Source organism: Scyliorhinus canicula, chromosome 15 (genome assembly GCF_902713615.1).
Source record: "Scyliorhinus canicula chromosome 15, sScyCan1.1, whole genome shotgun sequence".
NCBI classification, from domain to species: Eukaryota; Metazoa; Chordata; class Chondrichthyes; order Carcharhiniformes; family Scyliorhinidae; genus Scyliorhinus; species Scyliorhinus canicula.
In genome coordinates this window covers 14,096,123-14,118,492 of record NC_052160.1, presented here as the reverse complement: position 1 = coordinate 14,118,492, position 22,370 = coordinate 14,096,123, and the positions used below count along the sequence as shown (strand labels likewise).

The 22,370-nt window shown below is 50.9% G+C and overlaps 1 protein-coding gene across 6 annotated transcripts in view; it reads right to left on the bottom strand.

Annotated features, from left to right (window-relative positions):
- ccdc78 (coiled-coil domain containing 78) overlaps positions 1 to 22,370 on the bottom strand; it is a 151,674-nt gene that overhangs the window by 2,905 nt on the left and 126,399 nt on the right. For all 6 annotated transcript variants that reach the window (XM_038820820.1, XM_038820819.1, XM_038820823.1 and 3 more), the window contains 8 exons: positions 22,105 to 22,193; positions 21,410 to 21,488; positions 19,370 to 19,495; positions 19,031 to 19,245; positions 13,044 to 13,218; positions 11,789 to 11,832; positions 9,587 to 9,668; positions 2,528 to 2,628 (listed from right to left, as the gene is read on the bottom strand). In XM_038820820.1, coding sequence (XP_038676748.1) covers positions 2,528 to 2,628; positions 9,587 to 9,668; positions 11,789 to 11,832; positions 13,044 to 13,218; positions 19,031 to 19,245; positions 19,370 to 19,495; positions 21,410 to 21,488; positions 22,105 to 22,193 — 911 coding nt within the window. The remainder of the gene's footprint in view (positions 1 to 2,527; positions 2,629 to 9,586; positions 9,669 to 11,788; positions 11,833 to 13,043; positions 13,219 to 19,030; positions 19,246 to 19,369; positions 19,496 to 21,409; positions 21,489 to 22,104; positions 22,194 to 22,370) is intronic.

Below are 22,370 nucleotides of genomic sequence, written 5' to 3'. Positions count from 1 at the left end.
CCCGTGGGCGGGGCTAGCAGCGCGGCCCCGTGAAGCACGGCATCGCGGGCTTAGCGACCATCGCTAAGTCCGTGCGCCAAGTGTCACGACGGCTGATGCGCATGAAGACGTCAGCCGCGCATGCGCGGGTTGGACGGCTCCAACCCGCACATGCGCGGATGACATCATCACGCAGACGCGTCAAACCCGCACATGCGCGGGCCGTCATGCCCCTCAGCCGCCCCGCGGACTGATTCTGCGGGGCGGCGGAAGAACAAATAGTGCACGGGTATCGGACCAGCTTCCCGCGATCGGTGCCCACCGATCGCAGGCCCATGCCACCCTTGGCATGGCCGTGGTGCGGCTGTGCCAATCGGTGCCATGGTTGTCCAGGACGGCACTTTGCGGCCGTTTTCACGAACGGTGAGAGCAAGTGTGATTGCGTTCGTGAAAACGGCCGTAAAGGCCTGGGAACACGGCCCATCGGCCAGGGGAGAATCGCTGTTCGCCGTAAAAAACGGCGGGCAGCGATTCGTGTCGTGGGGCGGCCGTGGGGGGGGGGGGGGGGGGGGGAGAATAGCGGGAGGGCGGGAAAAATGTCGGGAAGGCCCTCCCACTACTCTCCGACCCATCATGGGCAGCGGAGAATCGCGCCCCATATGTACACCACCCTACTGGGTTCTGCTTGGTGCCTTACTGGCCGACCTTCCCTACATGGGTTAATTGAGACAGCCGGCCCTAGCGGGGGAGCTCGTACTCCGCAAGGAGCAGGGGGAAGACGCGCATTCCCACCCCCTAGGTTCCGTGCGGGATATTACAGACGCCCAGACTGAAGGCCTCAGTGGGTGAGAGAAAATGCAAGGGGCATCCCTGTTCTGGGGATGAAGGGCACCAGAGTTGTGAGCGTGTGATCGCTGAAGGCAATGCCCTTGGACTAGCTGTTCCCAGGTCAGGGTGGCCTATGGATGAAGGGATATTGACAATCAGTAGCTGCAATGCCAACCTGTATTCCCAGTTCTATAATTGCTCCACCACTGGTGATTAGTCCTTCAGTTGCCTCGAGCCCCAAGCTCTGGGATTCTCTCACTAAACCTTTCCACCTCTCTCCCTCACTTTCTTCCGTTAAGACAATTCTTAAAACCTACTTCTTTGACCAAGTTTTTGCGTCATTTGACCTATTAGGTCCTGATGTGGCTCGGGGACACTCTGTTTTATAACCCTCCTGTGAAGCACTTTAGGATGTTTCATTAGATTAAAGACACTATTTCAATATAGGTTGTTGTTGGTGGTCTGTGGGTCAAAATATTCCGAAGCAATATTTTTTCCCATGAGCAATGCTGGGTAGGATTAAATGCTGTAATATCTGCTAGGCTTTGTAAGTGGGTTATTTTTTAAAGTGTCTCTTATAATGTAATGCAAATCATCATGTCTTTAAATGTGAGATTGTATGATGTTGTACTGAATTTACCAAGATGATAAGCCTATGTGATCTGGTTGCCATGGGGAGAGGTGGCAACCAGGTCTAAATCTATTCAGAGACAGGTACAAGCTTTGACACCTGGAGAACAAAGGAAGAAGCAGCTGCCCTTGTTGGGACGGATAAACACCCTGGAGAGTCAGTGGGATCAAAGGGTTTGGGGGAAGTAAACCCAGAATGTGTGTTGCTATGCCAGAGGGTGTCAAAGGTTGAGTGAAGAGGACACTTCGCAAAACCGGGAGAAGGGTTGCTATTGATGCTGGGAGGGGTTGAACTTTTAACTTAATGCCGATGGAGAGTGTGGTCTAATGCATGATATGGAATGAAGTTTTCAGTTGTGTTACAAAATTAACGGTGGAATACCTTTAATGTGGTTTCATGTATTAGTTGCCGACTAAATAATGTTTAGTCGCTGTTGATTTTAGTTGGTTTGTTACAGCAAAAGTCTTAAAACGTGAAATCTTATTGTGCCGAATGGCCTCCTTCTGTGCTGTCGCCATTCTATGAGTCTATGAATATAGACATGACCCACACATTTAACACACAGATATCTGCCTCTCCATTCCCAGGTGTAGACCACGTTACTAATAGTAAATGTTACATTCTGACAACGTTTTCAACTTAAAATATTCAAAATCTCCATGTAATAAATATTCATTTCCAACACGGAACTTATGAAGATTAATGTTCTCTGGTAGCATAATGAGTAATGCACTCACATAAGAATTATCTGTGTAATTTTAACATAATTATTAGTCCACTTAAAACAACAGGTTAATGACGGTGTTAAATGGGAGGTAGCAGAAATGTTAGACCGTGGACTTAATTGGTGGAAAGGAGAGGAGATAATTGGTGTTTGTATAGTGCCTTCCACGCCGTTCGGATAAAAACATGTTTCTGGAGTTATAAGGAGGTCACTGCCAGTTGATGGATGGGCAGAAGGTGCACACATTGAGAAAGTCTCTGGTGGAGAATTGGTGAGTCAGAGGCAGGGTATAAAATAAAATGAATGTAGGTTTTGTGGACCCATTCAATTGAAACTCCTCCAAGTGTTGTGCAATCCGGCCTTACCTGCCCAGGTGTTTATCCACATATTCCTGCAGTTCAGCCAACTGCTCCTCAGCAACTGTGACCCGTGAGATCAACTGAGCACGCTCACGTTCCAAATCCTCCTGTGGATGAAAGCCACCGTTAACGTATTCACAGTACTCGGACTCTTGGCTGCCGACCAGCACACCAGGTCTATTCACACCCGGGAATGTCTAAGTGGGGAATTTTGTCAGCCATGTAATCGAACATAGAACATAGAACAGTACAGCACAGAACAGGCCCTTCGGCCCTCAATGTTGTGCAGAGCCATGATCACCCTACTCAAACCCACATATCCACCCTATACCCGTAACCCAACAACCCCCCCCCCTTAACCTTACATTTTTATTAGGACACTACGGGCAATTTAGCATGGCCAATCCACCTAACCCGCACATCTTTGGACTGTGGGAGGAAACCGGAGCACCCGGAGGAAACCCACGCACACACGGGGAGGACGTGCAGACTCCACACAGACAGTGACCCAGCCGGGAATCGAACCTGGGACCCTGGAGCTGTGAAGCATTTATGCTAACCACCATGCTACCCTGCTGCCCCCAATGGTGCTCACATTCTTAATACCCTCTCTTTGCTGCTGGTGCCATTGGGAAGTGGCATTAGCCAGGTGGGCGACACGGTGGCACAGTGGTTAGCACCGCTGCCGCACAGCGCCAAGGACCCGGGTTCGATTTCCAGCCGTGGGTCACTGTCCTCATTGCAGTGTTAATGTAAGCCTACTTGTGACACTGTGTGGAGTTTGCACGTCCTCCCCAGGGTCTGCGTGGGTTTCCTCCGGCTGCTCCGGTTTCCTCCCAAACATGTGCCGGTCAGGTGGGGTTACGGGGACAGGGTGCTCTTTCGGAGGGTCAGTGCAGACCCGATGGGCCGAATGGCCTTCTTATGCGCTGTCGGGATTCTATATTCTGTAAGTAGCCTAGCTTCCCGAGCCCATTCAGGGTACTGCTTCCTCAAAGGAATCAAGGAGTGTGACCAAGTCACATGTCGTGAATCCATACTTCTGCTTACTCGGTTTTATAATAATAATCCTTTTATTGTCACAAGTAGGCTTACATGAACACTGCAATGAAGTTACTGTGAAAATTCCCCAGTCGCCACATTCCGGCACCTGTTCGGGTACACAAAGGGAGAATTCAGAATGTGCAAATTGCCCAACAAGCACATCTTTCGAGACTTGTGGGAGGAAACCGGAGCACCCGGAGGAAACCCACGCCGACACGGTGTGAGGTACCCCACAGGTTTTCTCTCTACGATTGGTTTCATTACTTTACACGGGATGGAAGTAAGACTGATGGTTCTATAGTTACCAACCTCTGTATTATTCTCCTTTTTAATAATGGGCTGGCCAGTTTAAAATCAACTGGTTCTCTTCCAGTTTCTAAACACTTCTTCATAATGGTCATCAGTGCCTCAGGAATGTCCTCCCTTGTCTGTTCCATCAGGGAGACAAATTCGATATATCCTCCACTTACTTCAAAACCTTTTAGCCTGAGTAGGATTTCCATCCCATTTCTATCTGCTGCTGATTTTATTATAACTATCTGAACAAGACATGGTTCTCCTCATATAGCAAGCAGGCATTCAGAAAATTAGCTATCTTGTGCTCATCCTCCATTTTTGTTTCAATTCTGCTGTATGGTTTGCTGACCTATCATGTACAGTCCTGGCAGATACTGTTCTGTTCATGGCTCAATACTATTCTCTTTTCCCAAGTCTGTTTTTGCTCCTTCAAGGGAAATTGCACTGAGGGGCGGCCAGCGCCGGCCCTAGGGTTGCTGGCGCCCCGGGCAAGCTGAACTTCAGCGCCCTTCGGGGGGGGGGGCCGAGGCGGGGGGCGGGGCCGAGGCGGGGGGGGGGGGGGGGGCCGAGGCGGGGCCGAGGGGGGGCGGGGGCGGGGGCGAGGGGGCGGGGCCGGCAGGGGAGGCGGCCGGAGGGGGGCGCGGCCGGAGGGGGCCGCCCAGGGGGAGGGCGGCCACTGCGCATGCACTGGTTGGCACCGGCCCAACTGCGCATGCGCGGGACCCGAGTCTCTGGCGCCCCCTCGCACATGGCGCCCCGGGCGACTGCCCGAGTTGCCGGTACCTTGGGCCGGCCCTGGGGGCGGCATTCTCCCCTAACCGGCGGGGCGGGGGGTTCCGGCGTAGGCCCGCCCCCTGGCGCCGGTGCTGGCCGAAAGGCCTTCGCCGGTTCACGCATGCGCCGGTGGTGACGTCAGCGGAAAGAGTGCCCCCACGGCACTGGCCCGCCCACCAATCGGTGGGCCCCGATCGCGGGCCTGGCCACTGTGGGGGCACCCCCCCGGGGTCCGATCGCCCCGCGTCCCCCCCCAGGACCCCGGGGGCCCGCTCGCGCCGCCGATCCCGCCGCCACCAGAGGTGGTTCAAACCTCAGCGGCGGGAGAGGCCTCCCAGCGGCGGGACCTCGGCAAATCGCGGGCCGGAGAATCGCTGCAGGGGGCTCGCCGCTCGACATGGCGCGATTCCAGCCCCCGCCAATTCCCGGGAATTTCTGCCACGGCGGGGGAGGGATTTTCGGCAGCCCTGGGCGATTCTCCGACCCTGTGTGGGGTCGGAGAATTTTGCCCGAGGAGTGTGTGTGCGCCTTCAGGCCTGCTCCACAATTCAATAAAATCATGTCTGATTTGGCTGTCATCTCAACTCCACTTTCCTGTCTGATCCGCAGAAGCCTTTGCTACGTTTGTCTGTCAAAAAAAGGGGTCTAACTCAGCCTTGAATCAATTCAATGACGCAGCCTCCACCAAAGGGCCCACTGAGGAAAAAACAAACTTCCCATCTCAGTCTTAAATAAGGGACCCCCTTATTCTTAAACTGTGCCCCCTAGTCTTTCCCACAAGTGGAAACATCCTCTCTGTATCTCCCCTATCAAATCCCGTCAGGATCTTGGGAATTCCGATCGGGCGGAGAATGGAGTATCCCCCACAAAATGGGTTCGGCGCCGGACGCCAGACCCGTTGCCACTCTCCACTCCCCTGCCACTGCGCCGGCAGGAACAGGCAAGAAGGCGATTTCAATCAATTTGAATGTGCTTTACGGGCTGGAGGCCCGATTCTCCACACTCCTTCCCCCACACCCGTCGCCCCCAGTATGCTTCACCTCTCACAGCCGGGAGTCACCTGCACGTGATTTGATGCGAGTCTTTGCACATGGGGCTCAGGGCGTCTTGGTGTCCAGGGTATAGACCGGGGAAGACCCTGCACAACAGGAGCCTGCCCCAGAACTGCAGGGGCCAGCCGATGAGGCTCAAGTGCCGGCCGTCTACTCAGCCAAGAAGGATATGCGAAGGTGACGCCGCATCAAGCAACGTTTATACCATCGGCGCCTGTCCTTTGAGGAGCTGCTGGGCTGCATGTGCTGCCGTCGACTCCATCTCACCAAGCATACATTTGTCACCTGTGCCAGATGGAGGCACATCTGGCACCACAAGGGCTCAAAGGAGGACACGTGCTCCCGGTGGCTATCAAGTTGTCGGTGGGCCTAAACGTCTATGCCTCTGACCTTTGCAGGATCTCAAAATGGTCCACGTGCAGGTACGTCTGAGAAGTGACGGCTGCCCTATGCGCACAGGCAGCAAACTACATCAACTTCAACCTGGACCAGGCCCACCAGGATGCCCTGACTGCTCCATTTGCTGCCATCGCTGGCTTCCCCAGATCCAGGGGATTAATGGGACGCATGTCGCCCTCAGAGCACAGGTTCAACAGAGGGTGCCCTTCACTAACAGAAAGGGCTTCCTCTCCCTGAACGAGTAGTTGGCGAGTGACCACCAGCTGTACATCGTGCACGTTTGCCCCCGATACCCAGGCAGCGTGCACGACATTTACATCCTGGCGCACTCGGAGGTTCCCGGCACATTTGAGGCGCTCCCTCAGGTGAGGGGCTGGCTTGTGGACAACAAGGCCTACCCACTGAGGTCATGGCTAATGACACCTGTGCAGATGTTGCAGACCAAGGCAGAGAGGAGTTATAGTGACACTCACAACAAGGAGCATCATCGAGCGGTGCATCGGCATCCTCAAGATGTATTTTCGCTGCCTGGACCGCTCTGGTGGGGCACTCCAATATAGTCCCAAAGGGACACGCACATCGTGGTGGCCTCCTGCATCCTGCACAACATCGGGCAGCAGCAGGGCAACGTGCTGGAGGAGGGGGAAGAACTGCAGGCCTCATCGGATGAGGAGAATGGTGTCCAGGAAGAGCCAGGTGAGGACCCAGAGTTGGCTCAGCCGGCCGCTGGACTTGGGATTCAGGCTTGTCGCACAAGGGACAACCTGATTAACTCTCGATTTGTTGATTAGGCAGCCAAAACACCGGCAAGAATTCTGCCCTCTTCCCCACAATCCCCCCCCCCCCCCCCCCCCCCCCCCGCCCCACCACCCCCACCACCCACCACCACCACCTGCAACCTTTCCTCTCCCTTAGCCTTCCATTCCTTCCCAAGATTACAGCTCACCCTCCGAGGATCATCTCAGCATCACAACACTGGGCCTGGGTTGGCATTATCAGCGGGTCTTGTCCATGGGACAGAGGATGATGACTCGCTGTGAGGTGAGCTCTGATGCTCCTCGTTTTCTGACAATGTCTGACTCCGGTCTTTAAGATAACATACCACTATCTGCCCGGGTGATCCCTGCTTGTGCATTGGGGCCCCAGGGTGCTGGAGGTGGGGGAGGGGAGGGGGGTGGGGGTGGGGGGTTGGTGCTGGAAGATGGTGAATGGGTCGAGCTCATTCACTGGGCAGTCTCACAGAGGCTCCTGCTCCCTGCCACCATTCGCTGAGCGATATGCTTGAGAGATGTTAATGTGTCCGAGCCGCCCTGAGAGCACCCCCCCCTCCCCCAAATCTGGCCACTGCCCATCACCCAGCCCTTTCTTCCCATCAGTGGGACAGAGGTTAGGGGCAGATCGGACTGGTGGAGCTAAAGTGCTTAACGCGTGATTACAACCTGTGCCCCTCCCCCTGACTAAGTTCAATCTACTACACCCATGCCAACAGAAGTTTCTTCGATCTTTCTTAGCTTTCGTGCTCTTCTGCTCTTACTAACGGTTACCCCAGACATCAGGAGTGGAGGCTGCCTGTTCCTAGGCCCGACCTTTGACCTATCATGCCCTTGGCAGCCATCCTCTGGAGGGTCTGGGCCTGGAAAGTCCCGGCCAACTTTCAGGTGACCTGTTCTGCCCACTGCCCAGTAGATGCGTCGCTGTCAGGTGGTGGGGTTCAGAAGGGGTGAGGTACTAGTACCCATGGGATCCATCTCTTCCACCTCCCCCGGGGTGCCTGCTGGCCCCAGGCTACACCATAGGCTGGAGGGGAAGCCGAGGTGAGCTCCGGAGGCCTCACTGTCACTTGGCCCTGCCTGTCCTGGAGGCCCGCCCTTGTCTGAACCATGGTGTCAATGCCCTCAGCCGTAGGGCTCTGTGACTGGGTCATGCCCCTCAGTGAGTGAGCCCTCACTGCCTCAGTCATGTCCCTCTGTGACTGGCTGAGGTCTGGCCAATGCTCTCGATGCCCTCAGCCATGACCCTTTGGGAACGGGCCAAGCTCTGGAGCGCCGCAGCAATGTCCAGTTACTCCTCGGACATTTCCGTCTCTGACTGGGCTCCCCTGTCCTGCCCCATAGCCATGGAAAGCCCAGTATGACCCAAGCCTTGGGCGCCCTGACACACGGCTCTGATTTCTTTACCCAGGCCTTCTACCACAGATGCCACCCTTTCAGTGTTGGCCTGGATGCCATGCTTTATCGGCACCGACTACTACGCCTGAAGGTGAATAGACTCCTCCAGCTGTACTTGCAGGTGCTGGAATGTAGCTGACACCTCTCTCCTGTCACTAGCCCCATATCCCTTGATGACATGAGCATCCAGAAATCTATCGATTTCTGTCTTGAACATGGCTCAATGATTGGGCTTCCACAGCCCTCTGGGGTAGGAAATTCCATAGATTCACCACCCTCTGAATGAAAAAATTCCTCCTCATTTCAGTCTTCCGGAGAATCCATAGAATCCTGACAGTCCATCGAGTCTGCACCGACCCTCCAAAAGAGCACGCTACCTCGGCCCACTACCCCTGCCCTAGCCCCGCAAATTGACCATGGCCAATCCACCTAACCTGCACATCTTTGGACTGTAGAAGGAATGTAGGGGCGTCATGATTGCACAGTGCACTGTTGCCTCACAGCGCCAGGGACCCAGGTTCAATTCCGGACTCCTCCGGGTGCTCCGATTTCCTCCCACAGTCCAAATATGTGCAGGTTAGGTGGACTGGCCATGATAAATTAACCCTTAGTGTCCAAAGATGTGTGGGCTAATTGGGGTTACGGGGATAGGGTGGGGGAGTGGGCCGAGGTAGGATGCTCTTTCAAAGACTCGATGGGCCGAATGGCCTCCTTCTGTGGATTTCCCTAACTATCAGACCATGTTAAATTGGATGCTGATGCAATCACCCTCCCTCAGTAATTCTATAACATCCAACCTCGTGTATTCGTTTGTAAATACTTGATCAAAGCCTGCACTATTGCTGACCCTGTAGCTTTTTTCAAACTGAGCTATGAAATACGCATTATAATGTAAAACACAAGTTTCCCACGTTAAAACAACTCTCCAATTCTCATTTTCGCTTCCCATCTCTTCATGGAGAAATTTGTGTCCCCCTTTATTGACCTGGAGCTCTATTTTACTCTTCTAACATTTGCTGGGTGCTCTTTCCAAGGGCCAGTGCAGAGTCGATGGGCCGAATGGCCCTCTTCTGCACTGTAGGGATTCTATGAGTACAAATGTGTATGCTAAGAATGCTACTGAGGTATGTCCCCTTCAACAGGATCAGCCGTTCACTTCCCATATGTCTCTGACACATCAGGTGGAATCTTGTGGAGGTGAAGGGGATCTCAGCTGCTGACTGGAGAGCCAGTGAGGCCCCAGCGTTGCCAGGAAGGCTCGCACCACATCTTGTGCCGATCAGGCACTTGGCAGGCCCGTCAACTTCTATCGTCGGTAACACATTACAGACCTGTGTAGTGAATGTGAACTCTCTCAGCTGTCTCCTTAGCTCACTCCAGCTTTCATTGGCGTCTTTCCCATCGGTCTCCGGGCTGAAATGATTGGAAACAGTAAATTAGGACATTCGCACTCTCCATTAATCTCAAGAGGATGACCAGAGGTTACAGTGGAGAGGGGGGCCATTCTTGCTCAGAACAAACCCAAATCCAATCCTATGGCCCTGCGTTCACCCCAAAACCCTGCATCTTCCTCTGCTTCAAGTGTCTCCGCTATTTGAGAAGATACAATGGTGCCTGCCTCAATTCCTCCTTCTAACAAAGCGTTCCAGATTTAAAAAACCCTCGAAAGAATTTTCTAAATCTCTGTCTTCACTTTCCGGTGATGACTTTACTTTGCTGATATTTGTCACTGATTCCCTCACGCGAGGAATTTGCCTTTGACCCATCAAACCCTTTGTGATTCAAATAAAGCTCAATTAACTCCCTCTTAACTTTCTCTGACTCAACTGGAATGATCCAGTGGTCAGAATTACTCCTCTTCCCTCTAATAATAATATTTTATTGTCACAAGTATGAAGTTACTGTGAAAAGCCCCTAGTCGCCACATTCCGGTGCCTGTTCGGGGAGGCCGGTACGGCAATTGAACCTGCGCTGCTGGCATTGTTCTGCATTACAAACCAGCTGTCTAGCCCACTGAGCTAAACCAGCCCATTAAGACCATACGAAATAAGAACAGGAGTAGACCATTCAGCCCTTCGAGTCTGTTCCGCCATTTAAGATCATGTCTAATCCAACGCTCACTAAGACCACCTTCCTGCCTTCTCTATGTAACCCGCAATTCCCCCACTGATTAAAATCCTTTCTATACCAGCGTCGAAAACGTTCAAGGACTCGGCCTTCACAGCTTCCTGGGTAAAGATTTCTGAAGATTCACCACACTCTGAAAGAAGAAATTCTTCCTCAAATCTGTCTTAAATGAGCGCCCCCTTATTCTGATGCGATGGTGCCCTCTGGCCGTACACTCTCCCATGAGTGGGAACATCCTCCCATCATTTACCCTGTCTAACTCCCCGAAGAATATAGGTTTTAATAATATCACCTCCCATTCTTCTGAACTCCAAGGGTACAGATCCAACCTGTTTGATCTTTTCTCTTATATCTGTCCCGCCATACCCGGGATCATCCTTTGTACTGTCTCCAATGACAATATCTCCTTCCTTAAATATGGGGCCAAAACTCTACACAGTGTTGTAAAGGTGGCCTCGCTCGTACCTTGTACAGTTACAGCAACACCTCATTCCTTTTATACTCCAGCACCCTTGAAATGAAAGCTGGCGTTCCATTCTCCTTCCCCAATTCCTTCTGCACCTGTACGCGAGCTTTCCGGGTTCCATGAACAAGGACCAACCCCCCCCCCCCCGCCACCCTCCAAGTCCCCTTGTGCTACAGCTTTCTGCAATCTCTCTCCATTTAAATAATAATCCGTCTTTTCATTCCTTTTTTCCAAAATGAACAACCCTCATATTTTCCCACATTGTCATTCCCTTTTTTGTCAGTTTTCTGCCCCCTCACTTAACCTGTCAATCTCTCTCTATAAGCTATCTAGATCTTCCCTACAATCTGCCAGTTACCTTCCTAATAGCTTGCTGCACCCTCCCACCTTTGTACCATCTGCAAATTTGCCCACAGTAATCATTAATATATATAGTTTCTCATTCCCGCGATTTCTCCTTGACTCTAATTTCCTTTCTCTATCACTTGACAACAGCCCCTCCACAAACCACCTTCAAATTAGGCTGACCGCACTGCACATATGCAAATCTCCCCGGAACAGCCAATCAGTAGCTCTGCTCTGCTGCCCTCTGCTGGATGCTTGCCTTCACTCAAACTCCTCGGGTCTCTTTCGCAGGTACACCTTCAAATTAGGCTGACCGCACTGCACGTAAGCAAATCTCCCCGGAACAGCCAATCAGTAGCTCTGCTCTGCTGCCCTCTGCTGACTCTCACCTGACTCTCAGGATTAGAGAGGAAAGAGGGTCAAGCATCCTGTGCCAATCTAATGCATCTCCAAACAGCTACATGCACAGTGGAAGCACCCGAGACTACAGCCTGTTCATTTTCTCAGAGGGAGGAGAGCAGTGGGTGAGAAAGGGGGGAGAAAAGATAATTGTAAGTGCTGCTGTGCTGACAAAGAGATTTACAGCAATACTCACAGCGAGGAAGATATGACTGGTGCAGAGATCCGGCCCAGTCTCACCTGAAAAAGAAATGCAAATTAATAAGTCGCACTTACAATTAAATATATTTTGAAGGAATGGGCTCTGAGCTCAATAGTCAAACAAGTAAAGCAGAGCCTAAAATGTATAAGTAATGCATAGATAATGCACCTACCAAGTGGCCATCCATGAACCAGGCATTTTGTGAGCTATCTCATATGTTGCCATTCATCGTGGCTGCTAAATGACACAGGGTTGCCTTTGCAAACACTTTTATGGTGCTGGCATATCACTTGGAAAGCATCTTGAGTCTGATTATTCCAATTACCCAATGTTTACTCGCGTTGTCTGCTGTAGGCCTGATTTACAGCTACATCAGTCTTTATTCATTTGTGGGATGTCATTTGATGCCCATCCCTAATTGCCCTTCAGAAGATGGTGACGCGCTGCCTTCTTGAACCCGCTGCAGTCCATGTGGCGTAGGTACACCCACTGTGCTGTTAGGGAGGATTCTAACCCAGCAACCACTGGCCAGGATGATGAGTGGTCTTGGAGGGGAACCTCCAGGTGCTGGGGTTCACCATGTGTCTGCTGCCCTCGTCCTTCTAGATGGTAGTGATTGTTGGAGTTTGGTATCTAACCCAGTGAGTTCCTGCAGTGTATCTTCCAGGTGGCACACACTGCTACCCCTGTGCGTTGGTGGTGGAGGGAGGGAATGTTTGTGGATGTGGTGCCAATCAAGCAGACTAACCCAGAAGAAAGAAAACAGTTTGGACCAGTATTCTTATTTCCCCAATTCACTGATTTTTTTCCCCTTATTGTCATGGATGGTGTGAGCTTCTGGAGTGTTGTTGGAGCTGCACTCATAAGAGGAGAGTATTCCATTACACTCCTGATTTGTGCCTTGTAGGTGGTGGCTGGGCTTTGGGGGAGGTCAGGAGGTAAACTACTTGCCGCAGGATTCCTGACATGTCACAACATGATTAATAAACCCTTACCAATCATTGCACTTGAAAAATGTATATTATTTTGATTTATTATTCACAGCAGAGAATCTTGGAATGGTATTAGCACAGAAAAAGAGGCCATTCATCCCATTGTTTCCATGCTGGCCCTCTGTAAGAGCAACTCAGCTCATCCCACTCCCTTGCCTTTTGCCCATAACCCTGCAAATATTTTTCTCCAGGCATATACATACAGCTCTTGGCTTAAACAGATGTCTTGTATTCCCTTTCCTCTCCATATTCCTCACCTTCTCTTGAAGGTCTTGGAGTTTTGCCTCCAGGTGGGCTTTGTCCTCCCGAAGCCGGTTGAGCTCCTGGCTCTGTTTGGACAGCAGCTCACTGTCAGTGATCGCAAAGGTTATCTCTGAAGGGCCAGGGTCCAAATCCTTCGTGCCCAACGATAAAATCTGTTCCCGCTGCATTCTGCACAAAGTAAAAACATGCACGCACTCAAGACATGTTACTCCACATGTGTATCTACACTTGCACCAGCAATCATAGATCATAGAATTTTCAGTGCAGACAGAGTCCATTCGGCCCATCAAATCTGCACCGGCCCTTGGAAAGAGTACCCTACTTAATGGGAATGTAACAGGAATGTGAAAGGGCACCCTATTCATGGGAATGTGATTCCTTCCACAGCCTCCCCAGCCCTGATTCACATGGAATGGCCGTTAACCCCCAGTAATGGTTTGCCATTTCTGGGAAGGACAAGCAGGAGAGACAATCAAAGGGAAGTCTTTAAATATCCTACTGGTGCTGGTGGGCAGACAGTAAGAATGGTCGTGTGGCTAACATACCGTGAGACCCCCCTGAACTGATGGGACCATGAGAGAGCTTGCGGGGGGGGGGGGGGGGGGGGGGTGATTTAATAAAATTATGGTTCTTACAAAGATGCACTTGTGCCTCATGACTCCGATACCTTTACTTGTTCTGCCATCTAATTCAGGAAGACCCATTTCTCTTGCCTGAAGGAAGAAGGCCGAAAGCTGCCCAGATTCATCCCTTCGATCAGGCCTAAGCCACTTCCTTTCCTGAGGGGTTCAACTTGCCATGAACTATAATCGATCATTCCTACCTGCTTAAGGTACAGTGGATTCCATTAGAATCCACCCATTCTTTCACCGAGCTAATGGGTGGGATTTTCCAGGCCTTCCTGCCAGCGAGATCTTGCAGGGTTCGCTGAAGGCGATTCCCTGCGGCAGGGGGGGGGGGGGGGGGACAGGGATACCATGCAAAACATCATAGATCTCTGCGGGACCGGATGATCCCGCCAGCGGACAATGGCGATCCACGTCCGCCGCCGAGAAACAGCCGCAAGGGGGGGGGCGTGGAAATCCCAACAATGTAATTTTGTGTCAGGTTATTAAAAGGTTAAAACCCATTGGCTCTCTGCTTGTTCCACATGTTAGCCAAAAGTGCTGGGGTATAAACCAGCTTCCAGTTCCACTGGTTAACAATGTCCTTTTGGCTGTCAAGGAAAGATGTCATCTGAGGTCCATCTCATTTCATATCCATGAACCAATTCCCTACAGTGACACTGAAGCATGAGAACATGAGGAAGAGGAGCAGGAGTAGACCAGGTGGCCTGTCGAGCCAGCTCCACAATTCAATACGATCGTGGCTCGTCTTAGCTTCAACTCCATTGTCATTCTCCAAGAGACCAAAAATCTGTCTCTCTCAGCAGTAAATATAGGGCGGGATTCAACCACCGTATTGCGCCCAGCACCGATTGGGGCATCGCCGGGCGAATCGCAGGAGAGGCCAAAGTGGAGGTTCGCGGGGTGTGAACCATTTTGCCTTTCCCCTGGCCAGCTCCTGGTGAGGCGTTCTGGATCCTACCCAACAATGGCCACTAACGAGACCATTAAGCCTAATTTGCATTCATTTCAATCTCATGAGCGATTGAAGTCGATTGCAGGGGCCTCCTGCAAGTCAATCGACTCCCCAGCGAGAAGTCACGCAGGTGTCATTCAGTACTTTACAAAATCGGGAAGCTGGCGCAATGGCTACTGAGGAAGGAGGTGAGGAGCTCTTTCCATTTACCAGCACCCAGCTCAAGTGCACCGGAACTGCTGTCCCAGTGCTCGTAAGGTGGGGGGGGGTTATTTCACTTCCTTTGACTGTGAGCAGCCTCTTGCTTCACAGCTGAAGACTATTTCAAAGGAGGGATTAGCCTTGTTAGTTGTGAGAGTACCTCACACTCCTGAACCGCAAGTGCCTCCGCGAATGAACAGGTGCCATGTCTGAAAGGATGATGGTGGACTGGGCGCCCTGCAACCTTTGATGCCTGAACAGTGTGCCTGTACTCGAGGAGCTTCACCACTGAGGACCCTCTCGCGGCCAAAGGGTAAGTGTCTGGATGAGCAGCGAGCAGCTGAGCACAAGCTCCCTAATGTTACTGGCAGAGGTCTGGGGACAGGAACTCCAGATCTGGCCGGGGGTGAGTGTACAGAGCGAGGTTTTCCAGCACAGCCGGCTCACTGGATGACACGTTGGGAGAAGGCAGGACAGTCATGGTCAGGGTGGGGAGGCTGGGAGATTTGAGGGTCCGGAATGGAAGCCCAAACTGATTGGTGGTCTCCCCTTCTCCAATACCTTCCAGATACAAATATGGTGGTATTTGCTGGAGTGGATCCCACGGAGGCTGCCTTCGCTGTGCTTGTAGAGGCCGATGAGGACAGATGTCGAAGATGGCAGCATGGCCATCACAGGCTGGAGACAGTAGCACATGAGCAGGGGGCTGCTGCACATCCTCAAGACCCTGTCGCCCCTCAGGCTGAGGAGGGGGCCAGAAGGAGGAGGCCAGCGACATGCCAGGGTGTACAGCACTCACTGGTCTTTCCATGAGTTGACGGACAGTATGTGCGCAAAAGACTGCGTCTCAACAGGGAGACAGTACAGCACCTGTGCCATGTCTTTGCGGACAAGGCACCCCATGAAGGAGGGGACACCCGCTCCCAGAGGTCGTGAAGGTTACTGCAACACTAAATTTCTATGCCATTGGGTCATTCCAGGCCTTGAAGGGGGACCTGTGCAGCATATCACAATCTGCAACACACAGGTGCATCCAGTAGGGCTTCCGACCATATCATCTTCGACCTGGACTAGGCCCACACAGATGCCCTGGCTGTGGGATTCACCGCCATTGCCGGGATGCCCTTGTCAACTGGGCCATCGATGGCATGCATGTCACCATGTGGGCACCAGGTCATCAGGGAGTACCCTTCATTAACAGGAAGGGTTCCACTCCCAGAATGTTCAGATTGTGCATGACCACCACCTGAGGGTCATGCACACATGTGCCCGCTACCCTGGGAAGGTGCATGACACTTACATCCTGGGGCACTTGGAGACCCCCTGTGACCACCTCAGAATGACAAGTTGTCTCATTGGAGATAAATGATACCCGCTGAAGTCATGGGTCATGAAGCCGGTGCGGAGGGCTGAGATCGAGACCTCATATAATGAGGCCCACTCTGACAATCATGCTGTCATTGAGCGGTACATCGGGCTGCTCAAGGTTCCGATGCCTGGACTGCTCTGGCGGGGCTCTACAGTACTACCCCCAGAGGGCCTCCCGCTTTGTGGTGGTCTGCTGTGCCCTCCACAATCTGGCACTCCAGCGAGCGAGACGACATGCTGGACGAGGGGGAGGAGGACCAAGAGGGCTGGAGGACGAACCTGAAGAGGAACCAGAGGATGGAGGACAAGCAGTGGCGAGGATCCAACATGCCAGGAGGACCAGGCAGGCCCTCAGCATCTTGAGATTCTCCTGAGACGAGGCTGCATAAGGCTGGTACGACTCCGGATGGTCCGGCCTCATCAGATGGTAACCCTGCTGGACAATGGACATGTGGTCAGTGAGAGGGAAGGATAATTTTGTGGGGCATCAACAACTCACTTACCACAGGTCATCTGGATGAAGGGACCCTGGATCCTCACCTCCCTGGAGCAGGCCCACCTCGCTGTCGGTCACTGCTCTTTCCTCAGGCAACCCCGTGATCGCCCTCTTATTATGGGCTATCTTCTCCCATAGAGAGGACATTGTGAGCCGCATGTTTGGTGAGTGGGGGGAGGGGTCTGTAGCAGGTGGCATGGGTGGGCACCGCACCCAGACATGAAGGGGTTGTGCTGATGGGAGCCAGGGGCTTCTGAGGAATAAGCCTCAAGATTGGACATGGGGAGGGTGCAAGGTGTCAGCCAATGGATTAGGAGGAAGGGGCGGGGGGGGTTGGGAAATTTAGGGGTGGCAGGCGGACTGATGTCATGAGAGAGGTGGTAACTTATCCTTGCAGCTCGTTGGAGGTTGTTCATCTCTTCCAACAGTGGGCGGCGGTAGCACTCACTACAGCTTCCACTGCTTCCAGGCGGCATTGTGGAACCCTACTGCTGGTCCTCCAAACCCCTATGGGAAAAAAAATGTGCCCCACTTCTCATCCATGGCGTTGAGAAGCTTGGCCAGGTCAGTATCCCCAAAGCGAGGAGCAGGTCTCCACACTGCCATCCACATTTCTTGACTGGGAGTGAGTGTTGAGGGAGCGTTTAAAAGCAGCTCCCCCTTGTTGGCGGTGAGATGTTGGGGCTCGATTCAGATGAATCAGACAGCAAGGGAGCCAGGCATTTTGAGATTCACGTCAGGGGTTCATGCAAGTGCAGGTGAAGACAAGCCGTGATCTCAGCAACACGAAACACCCAGCCAGACCCGCCCAAAATTACAAATTGTCATTTTTTGGGTGAATTCCGCTCATATTCAACAATGGAACATCCCCTGGAGTAGAGAATTTCAAAGATTCCCAACCCTTCGAGTGAAGTAATTTCTCCTCATCTCAGTCCTAATTAAATCGGTCCCTCTATCCTGAGTTTGTGCCTCCGTGTTTTAGATTTCCCGACAAACGGAAACAATCTCTCAGCATCCACCCTGTCAAGCCATTTCAGAACGTTTAGGTTTCAATGTGATTGCTTCTTATTCTTCTAAATACAAGAGAACATAAGTGTAATATACTCATCCTCTCATCATAGGGCAACTCCCTCATCCCAGGGAGCAATCAAATCAACCGTTGCTGTACCGCCTCATAATTTGTTTAAACATGGAATCCAAAACTGTCCACAGTATTCCAGCCGTGGTCTCCCCATATCCCTGTAGCAAGACTCCTTTACTCTCTTGTTTTCTAATCCCCTCGCAATAAAGGCCAACATCCCATTTGCCTTCCTAATTGCTTGCTGCGCCTGCATGCTAACTTACTGAACACGCACACTCAACTCTCTTTGAAGATCGACACTTATAAGCTTTTCTAAAACATTCTGCTTTTCTATTCTTGCAATCAAAGTGAATAACTTCACATTTCCCTTCATTATACTCCATCGGCCATCTTTCTAACTCCTCGAGGATGCCTCACCTAATCATTGGTCAACTGCCATCCACCCATCTCTCCCTCGTTGGGTTCACATTACCAGCAGTCACAACCCAATCACCTCTGAACAGCCTCTTCACACAATCAACAGTCTGAGATGCATGCCAGAACTCTCTGGTCATCGGGATTCACGTTCCCTGCGGGCAGCACGCCCATCGCTAGCGGGTTTCACAGCGGTGTGGAGTGGCTTCAATGGGAAATCCATTGACTAGCGACGGGAGGATAGAATCCAGTGAACGGCGCTCCCGTGGTATGTCAGAAATGTAAACCTCCAGTACCCACAGAGCCAGGATTACAGAGGGTTGGAAAACTATCATCTTTCCTGTTGTTAATATTTCATATTTAGTCACGTCCCCAAAGGTAATTGGATTTCTCTTTGGAATGTAGTTTAAAAATTATTCCCGTTAATAGCGAGGGGCGATGGCAAATTGAAATGAGTCACACAATCTCTCTCCACAATGATTTTATCATGAAATAAACTGCTGACAAGTGTACAATGAATGACGGTGAGATCAGGGTTAGCTACGATGATTTGCACAGATCAATAGTCTGCTGACAGTCTGGACTCATGAATGATGGATGTTGGGGATGGGCAGTTCCTGTGTCCATTATCATTGCAAAATGATAGCAAGGAGGTGGCGGGGGAAACAATGCATCAGAGTTCCCAACAACAGTGTACATCCTCAAAAATCAATCATTCGAGCACAACTAGTCACGGCAAACTATCTCTACGGTTTTCTCAAGCGCCGAAGCGTTAACCGAGACTCGAGGTGTGAAACATGACTCCGACCGCCACAGGAATGCCCCAATTAGTTTTTAACCTGTACGCGATCAAAAGATGTTCATGCTTCTTGAATACATTCTGCATCCTTTTCTTGTAGTTTCTCGCTGCTGTCGCCAATTGTTCCTCCCGCGATCTGTACGCAGATCGAATGTCCTTCAACATGCTGTCCACAAATCGCTTCAGGTAAGGGTGGTCAGCCGGGGGGGGCTTTGTGTTGTCATTGCCAGATTTCACTGTGTTATCCACATAGTCCTGACACAGAAGCAACACACCGTTAGTCTACTTTTAAGACAGTCTTTTGCCCACACAAGCTTGAGCGTTTCATCTACCGCATTCTGGATTTTCTGAACTTGCGTTTGCTTATCTATTTACTCACAGTAACATCTTCAATGTAGCGGACAAGTCGCATGCGATATTCCTCGTTCAATTCTTTTAGATGGAGTTGCAGCTGAGAGTTCTCCATTTCAACCTCCTTCAGTTGACTCTGTGAGCCGAGCAGCGCCTATTGGGGATTGCAAAACAAACATTCGGATGTGTCCTCGATTTTGAATAAATTATTTGGTGAAGGTTTGCTTCAGAGTTTAAAAATTACTCAGAACAATTCGAATTAGTTTCTCAGTTGGATGGGAGGAAATTCCACCGGGTTTACTATTTGTAGAAGCAGTTGCTTACAAATTGATAGACGAAACAAGGAATTCCTGCCTAGTTGTGAAGGTCATGGCTTCAAAAAAGGACAGAATTCAGAACTGGGTCTCAATTGACATTTCGAGTCGGCTTCATTTGAAACTGACCTTCCCCAGCAAGAATTGGCCTGTTTGTTATCAGGAGGAAGTGACGTGGGATTTTAGAGGGCAGAATCAGGCTGTTCATTCTAACAAAGCTATGCTGGGGATGTCATAATATGCAGACATGCACATAATGAGATACAGACAGGCAGCTAATGAATACAGAGAACAGGACATAACCAATCAGCAGGCAGAACACTTGTGGGTGGTTTCCCACTATAAAAGGCATGAGGCACTCACACTCCACCTCTTTCCACTGGGGACATCTACAGAGTGAGTCAGGGTGTATATATCACATAACACCTCCAGCACGTGGCTAAGAGCTAGTCTGGTTCAGTCAGACAGAGTAACCACACTTAGGTTAGCAGAGAGCCTAACTCACAGAGAACTGTGCTAACTGTGTGACAGGTTCAATAAATCAGATTGAACGAACTTCAAGGTCTGGAGTATCTTTCAGTTAAAGCTGCGATCAGTTGCAGCCCGTTATCTCCGTGTGCTTAACACGACAGGGGAGAATGCTCCACACACCAGCCCCTCCCACCTAACTTCATCTGACCCGATCAACTTAACCTGCTTCCTTTCTCACTCATGTCCTTATCCAACTTCACCTTAATTCAACTCAACTACTCCCCGTGGTAGCGAGTTCTGCATTCCCACCGCTCAGAACAAAGAGGTTTCTCTCGAATTCCTTGTTCAATTTATTAGTGGCTAACATTATCTTCAATGGTTTCTAGGTTTGGGCTCTCCACAAGTGGGAGTATGAATACTACACGGTACAAGGGCAATTATGGAAGGTTAATAAATACTGGCCTTGCCAGCGATATTTCCACATCCCAAGAACAATCTTTTAAATCTTTTTTAAACTGTATAATGGCCAGTATTCATAGATTCATAGAATTTACAGTGCAGAAGGAGGCCATTCGGCCCATCGAGTCTGCACCGGCTCCCGGAAAGAGCACCCTACCCAAGGTCAACACCTCCACCCTATCCCCATAACCCAGTAACCCCACCCAACACGAAGGGCAATTTTGGACACTAAGTGCAATTTATCATGGCCAATCCACCTAACCTGCACGTCTTTGGACCATGGGAGGAAACCGGAGCAACCGGAGGAAACCCACGCACACACGGGGAGGATGTGCAGACTCCGCACAGACAGTGACCCAAGCCGGGAATCAAACCTGGGACTCTGGAGCTGTGAAGCAATTGAGCTATCCACAATGCTACTGTGCTGCCCACTATTCATTGGGATGGCTTTCTTAGCAATCATAGGGATGTCCATGGGCTAGAGTGGGGAGTGGGTTAGCTCAGATGGTGGGGGTGGGGGGTGGGGGGTGGTTTGATTTACATTTTATGGGCTAGACAGTTACAGATAATAACACAATATAAACTGGGGAAGTAGAATGTTGACACCACCTGGTGATAAGACAGTAAGTTATTTGTGTCAGTTTCGAATGCATGGTAGATTTGAATTCCACCATTCTCCCTGAGTTGGGACTGACAGCATCTGGAAATGGACAGACATTTCCGAAAAGATGATTGGACAGGTGACTGTACCGCCCCTTTCCACCAACATATGTTCAGAAAAGTCACATTTGACCATAGTCTCTTCGATTAGCCTCATTTCTTACCACTGTTTGTTCCGCTAGTTTGTGTTGAGTGTTTCGAATGCCTCTTTTGGCCTCTTGAAGCTCTTTGCCCATCTTTACACTAAAGCAGAGGTTTTAGGCAGCAGTTAAAATCAACTTACAGTGGAGTTATCATTTGCAACTGGTTACAAAGCATTGAACTAACAAAATCCTACATTCAGTGTCTCGCAGGTTGAGTGAAATAACATCAACATCGAGTCTGTACCCACTCTCTGAAAGGGCACCCTACCTAGGTCCACGTGCTCGCCCTACCCCCGTAACCCCACCTAACCATTTGGACACTTTAGCAGGGCCAATCTACCTAACCTGCACATCTTTGGACTGTGGGAGGAAACCGGAGCACCCGGAGGAAACCCACAAACACACGGGGAGAATGTGCAAACTCCACACAGACAGTCACCCGATGTCGGACTTGAACCTGGGTCCCTTGCACTGCGAGGCATCAATGCTAACCACTGTGCCACCATGCGGCCCACATGTGGCACCAAACTTTATTATGTAATAATCAGCTCTTTTGTAATGGTATGAAGGTGCTGTTAGGAGTTTGGAGAGATCGAATCTATGCCACAAAGATCACAAAACTAAATGATTGCTGTCCAACGTAAATAGACTAATCCCAACAAATCATAAGTGGATATAATAGTCTGAAGGTGAGGCCATCACAGTTGCACACTTACATTCGCTCCTCCATTGCAGTTTGCTGTTTTTCATAGTTTTGCTTCATTACTTCTATTTGCTCTTTGATCTGATCCTGGTTACCTAGCAACTAAGACAAAAGCATCAATCTTCAACAATGGGGTCCAACTCCCATGCCAAACTCCCAACAGATATTTTTTCACCGTTTTCCAAAAATGTCAAGCAAAATGCCCCCTCGTTTATGTAAAATGTAATCGTCCCAGCAGAAATCTGGCATCATCGCCCGCAGCAGTTTGAAACGGTGAGA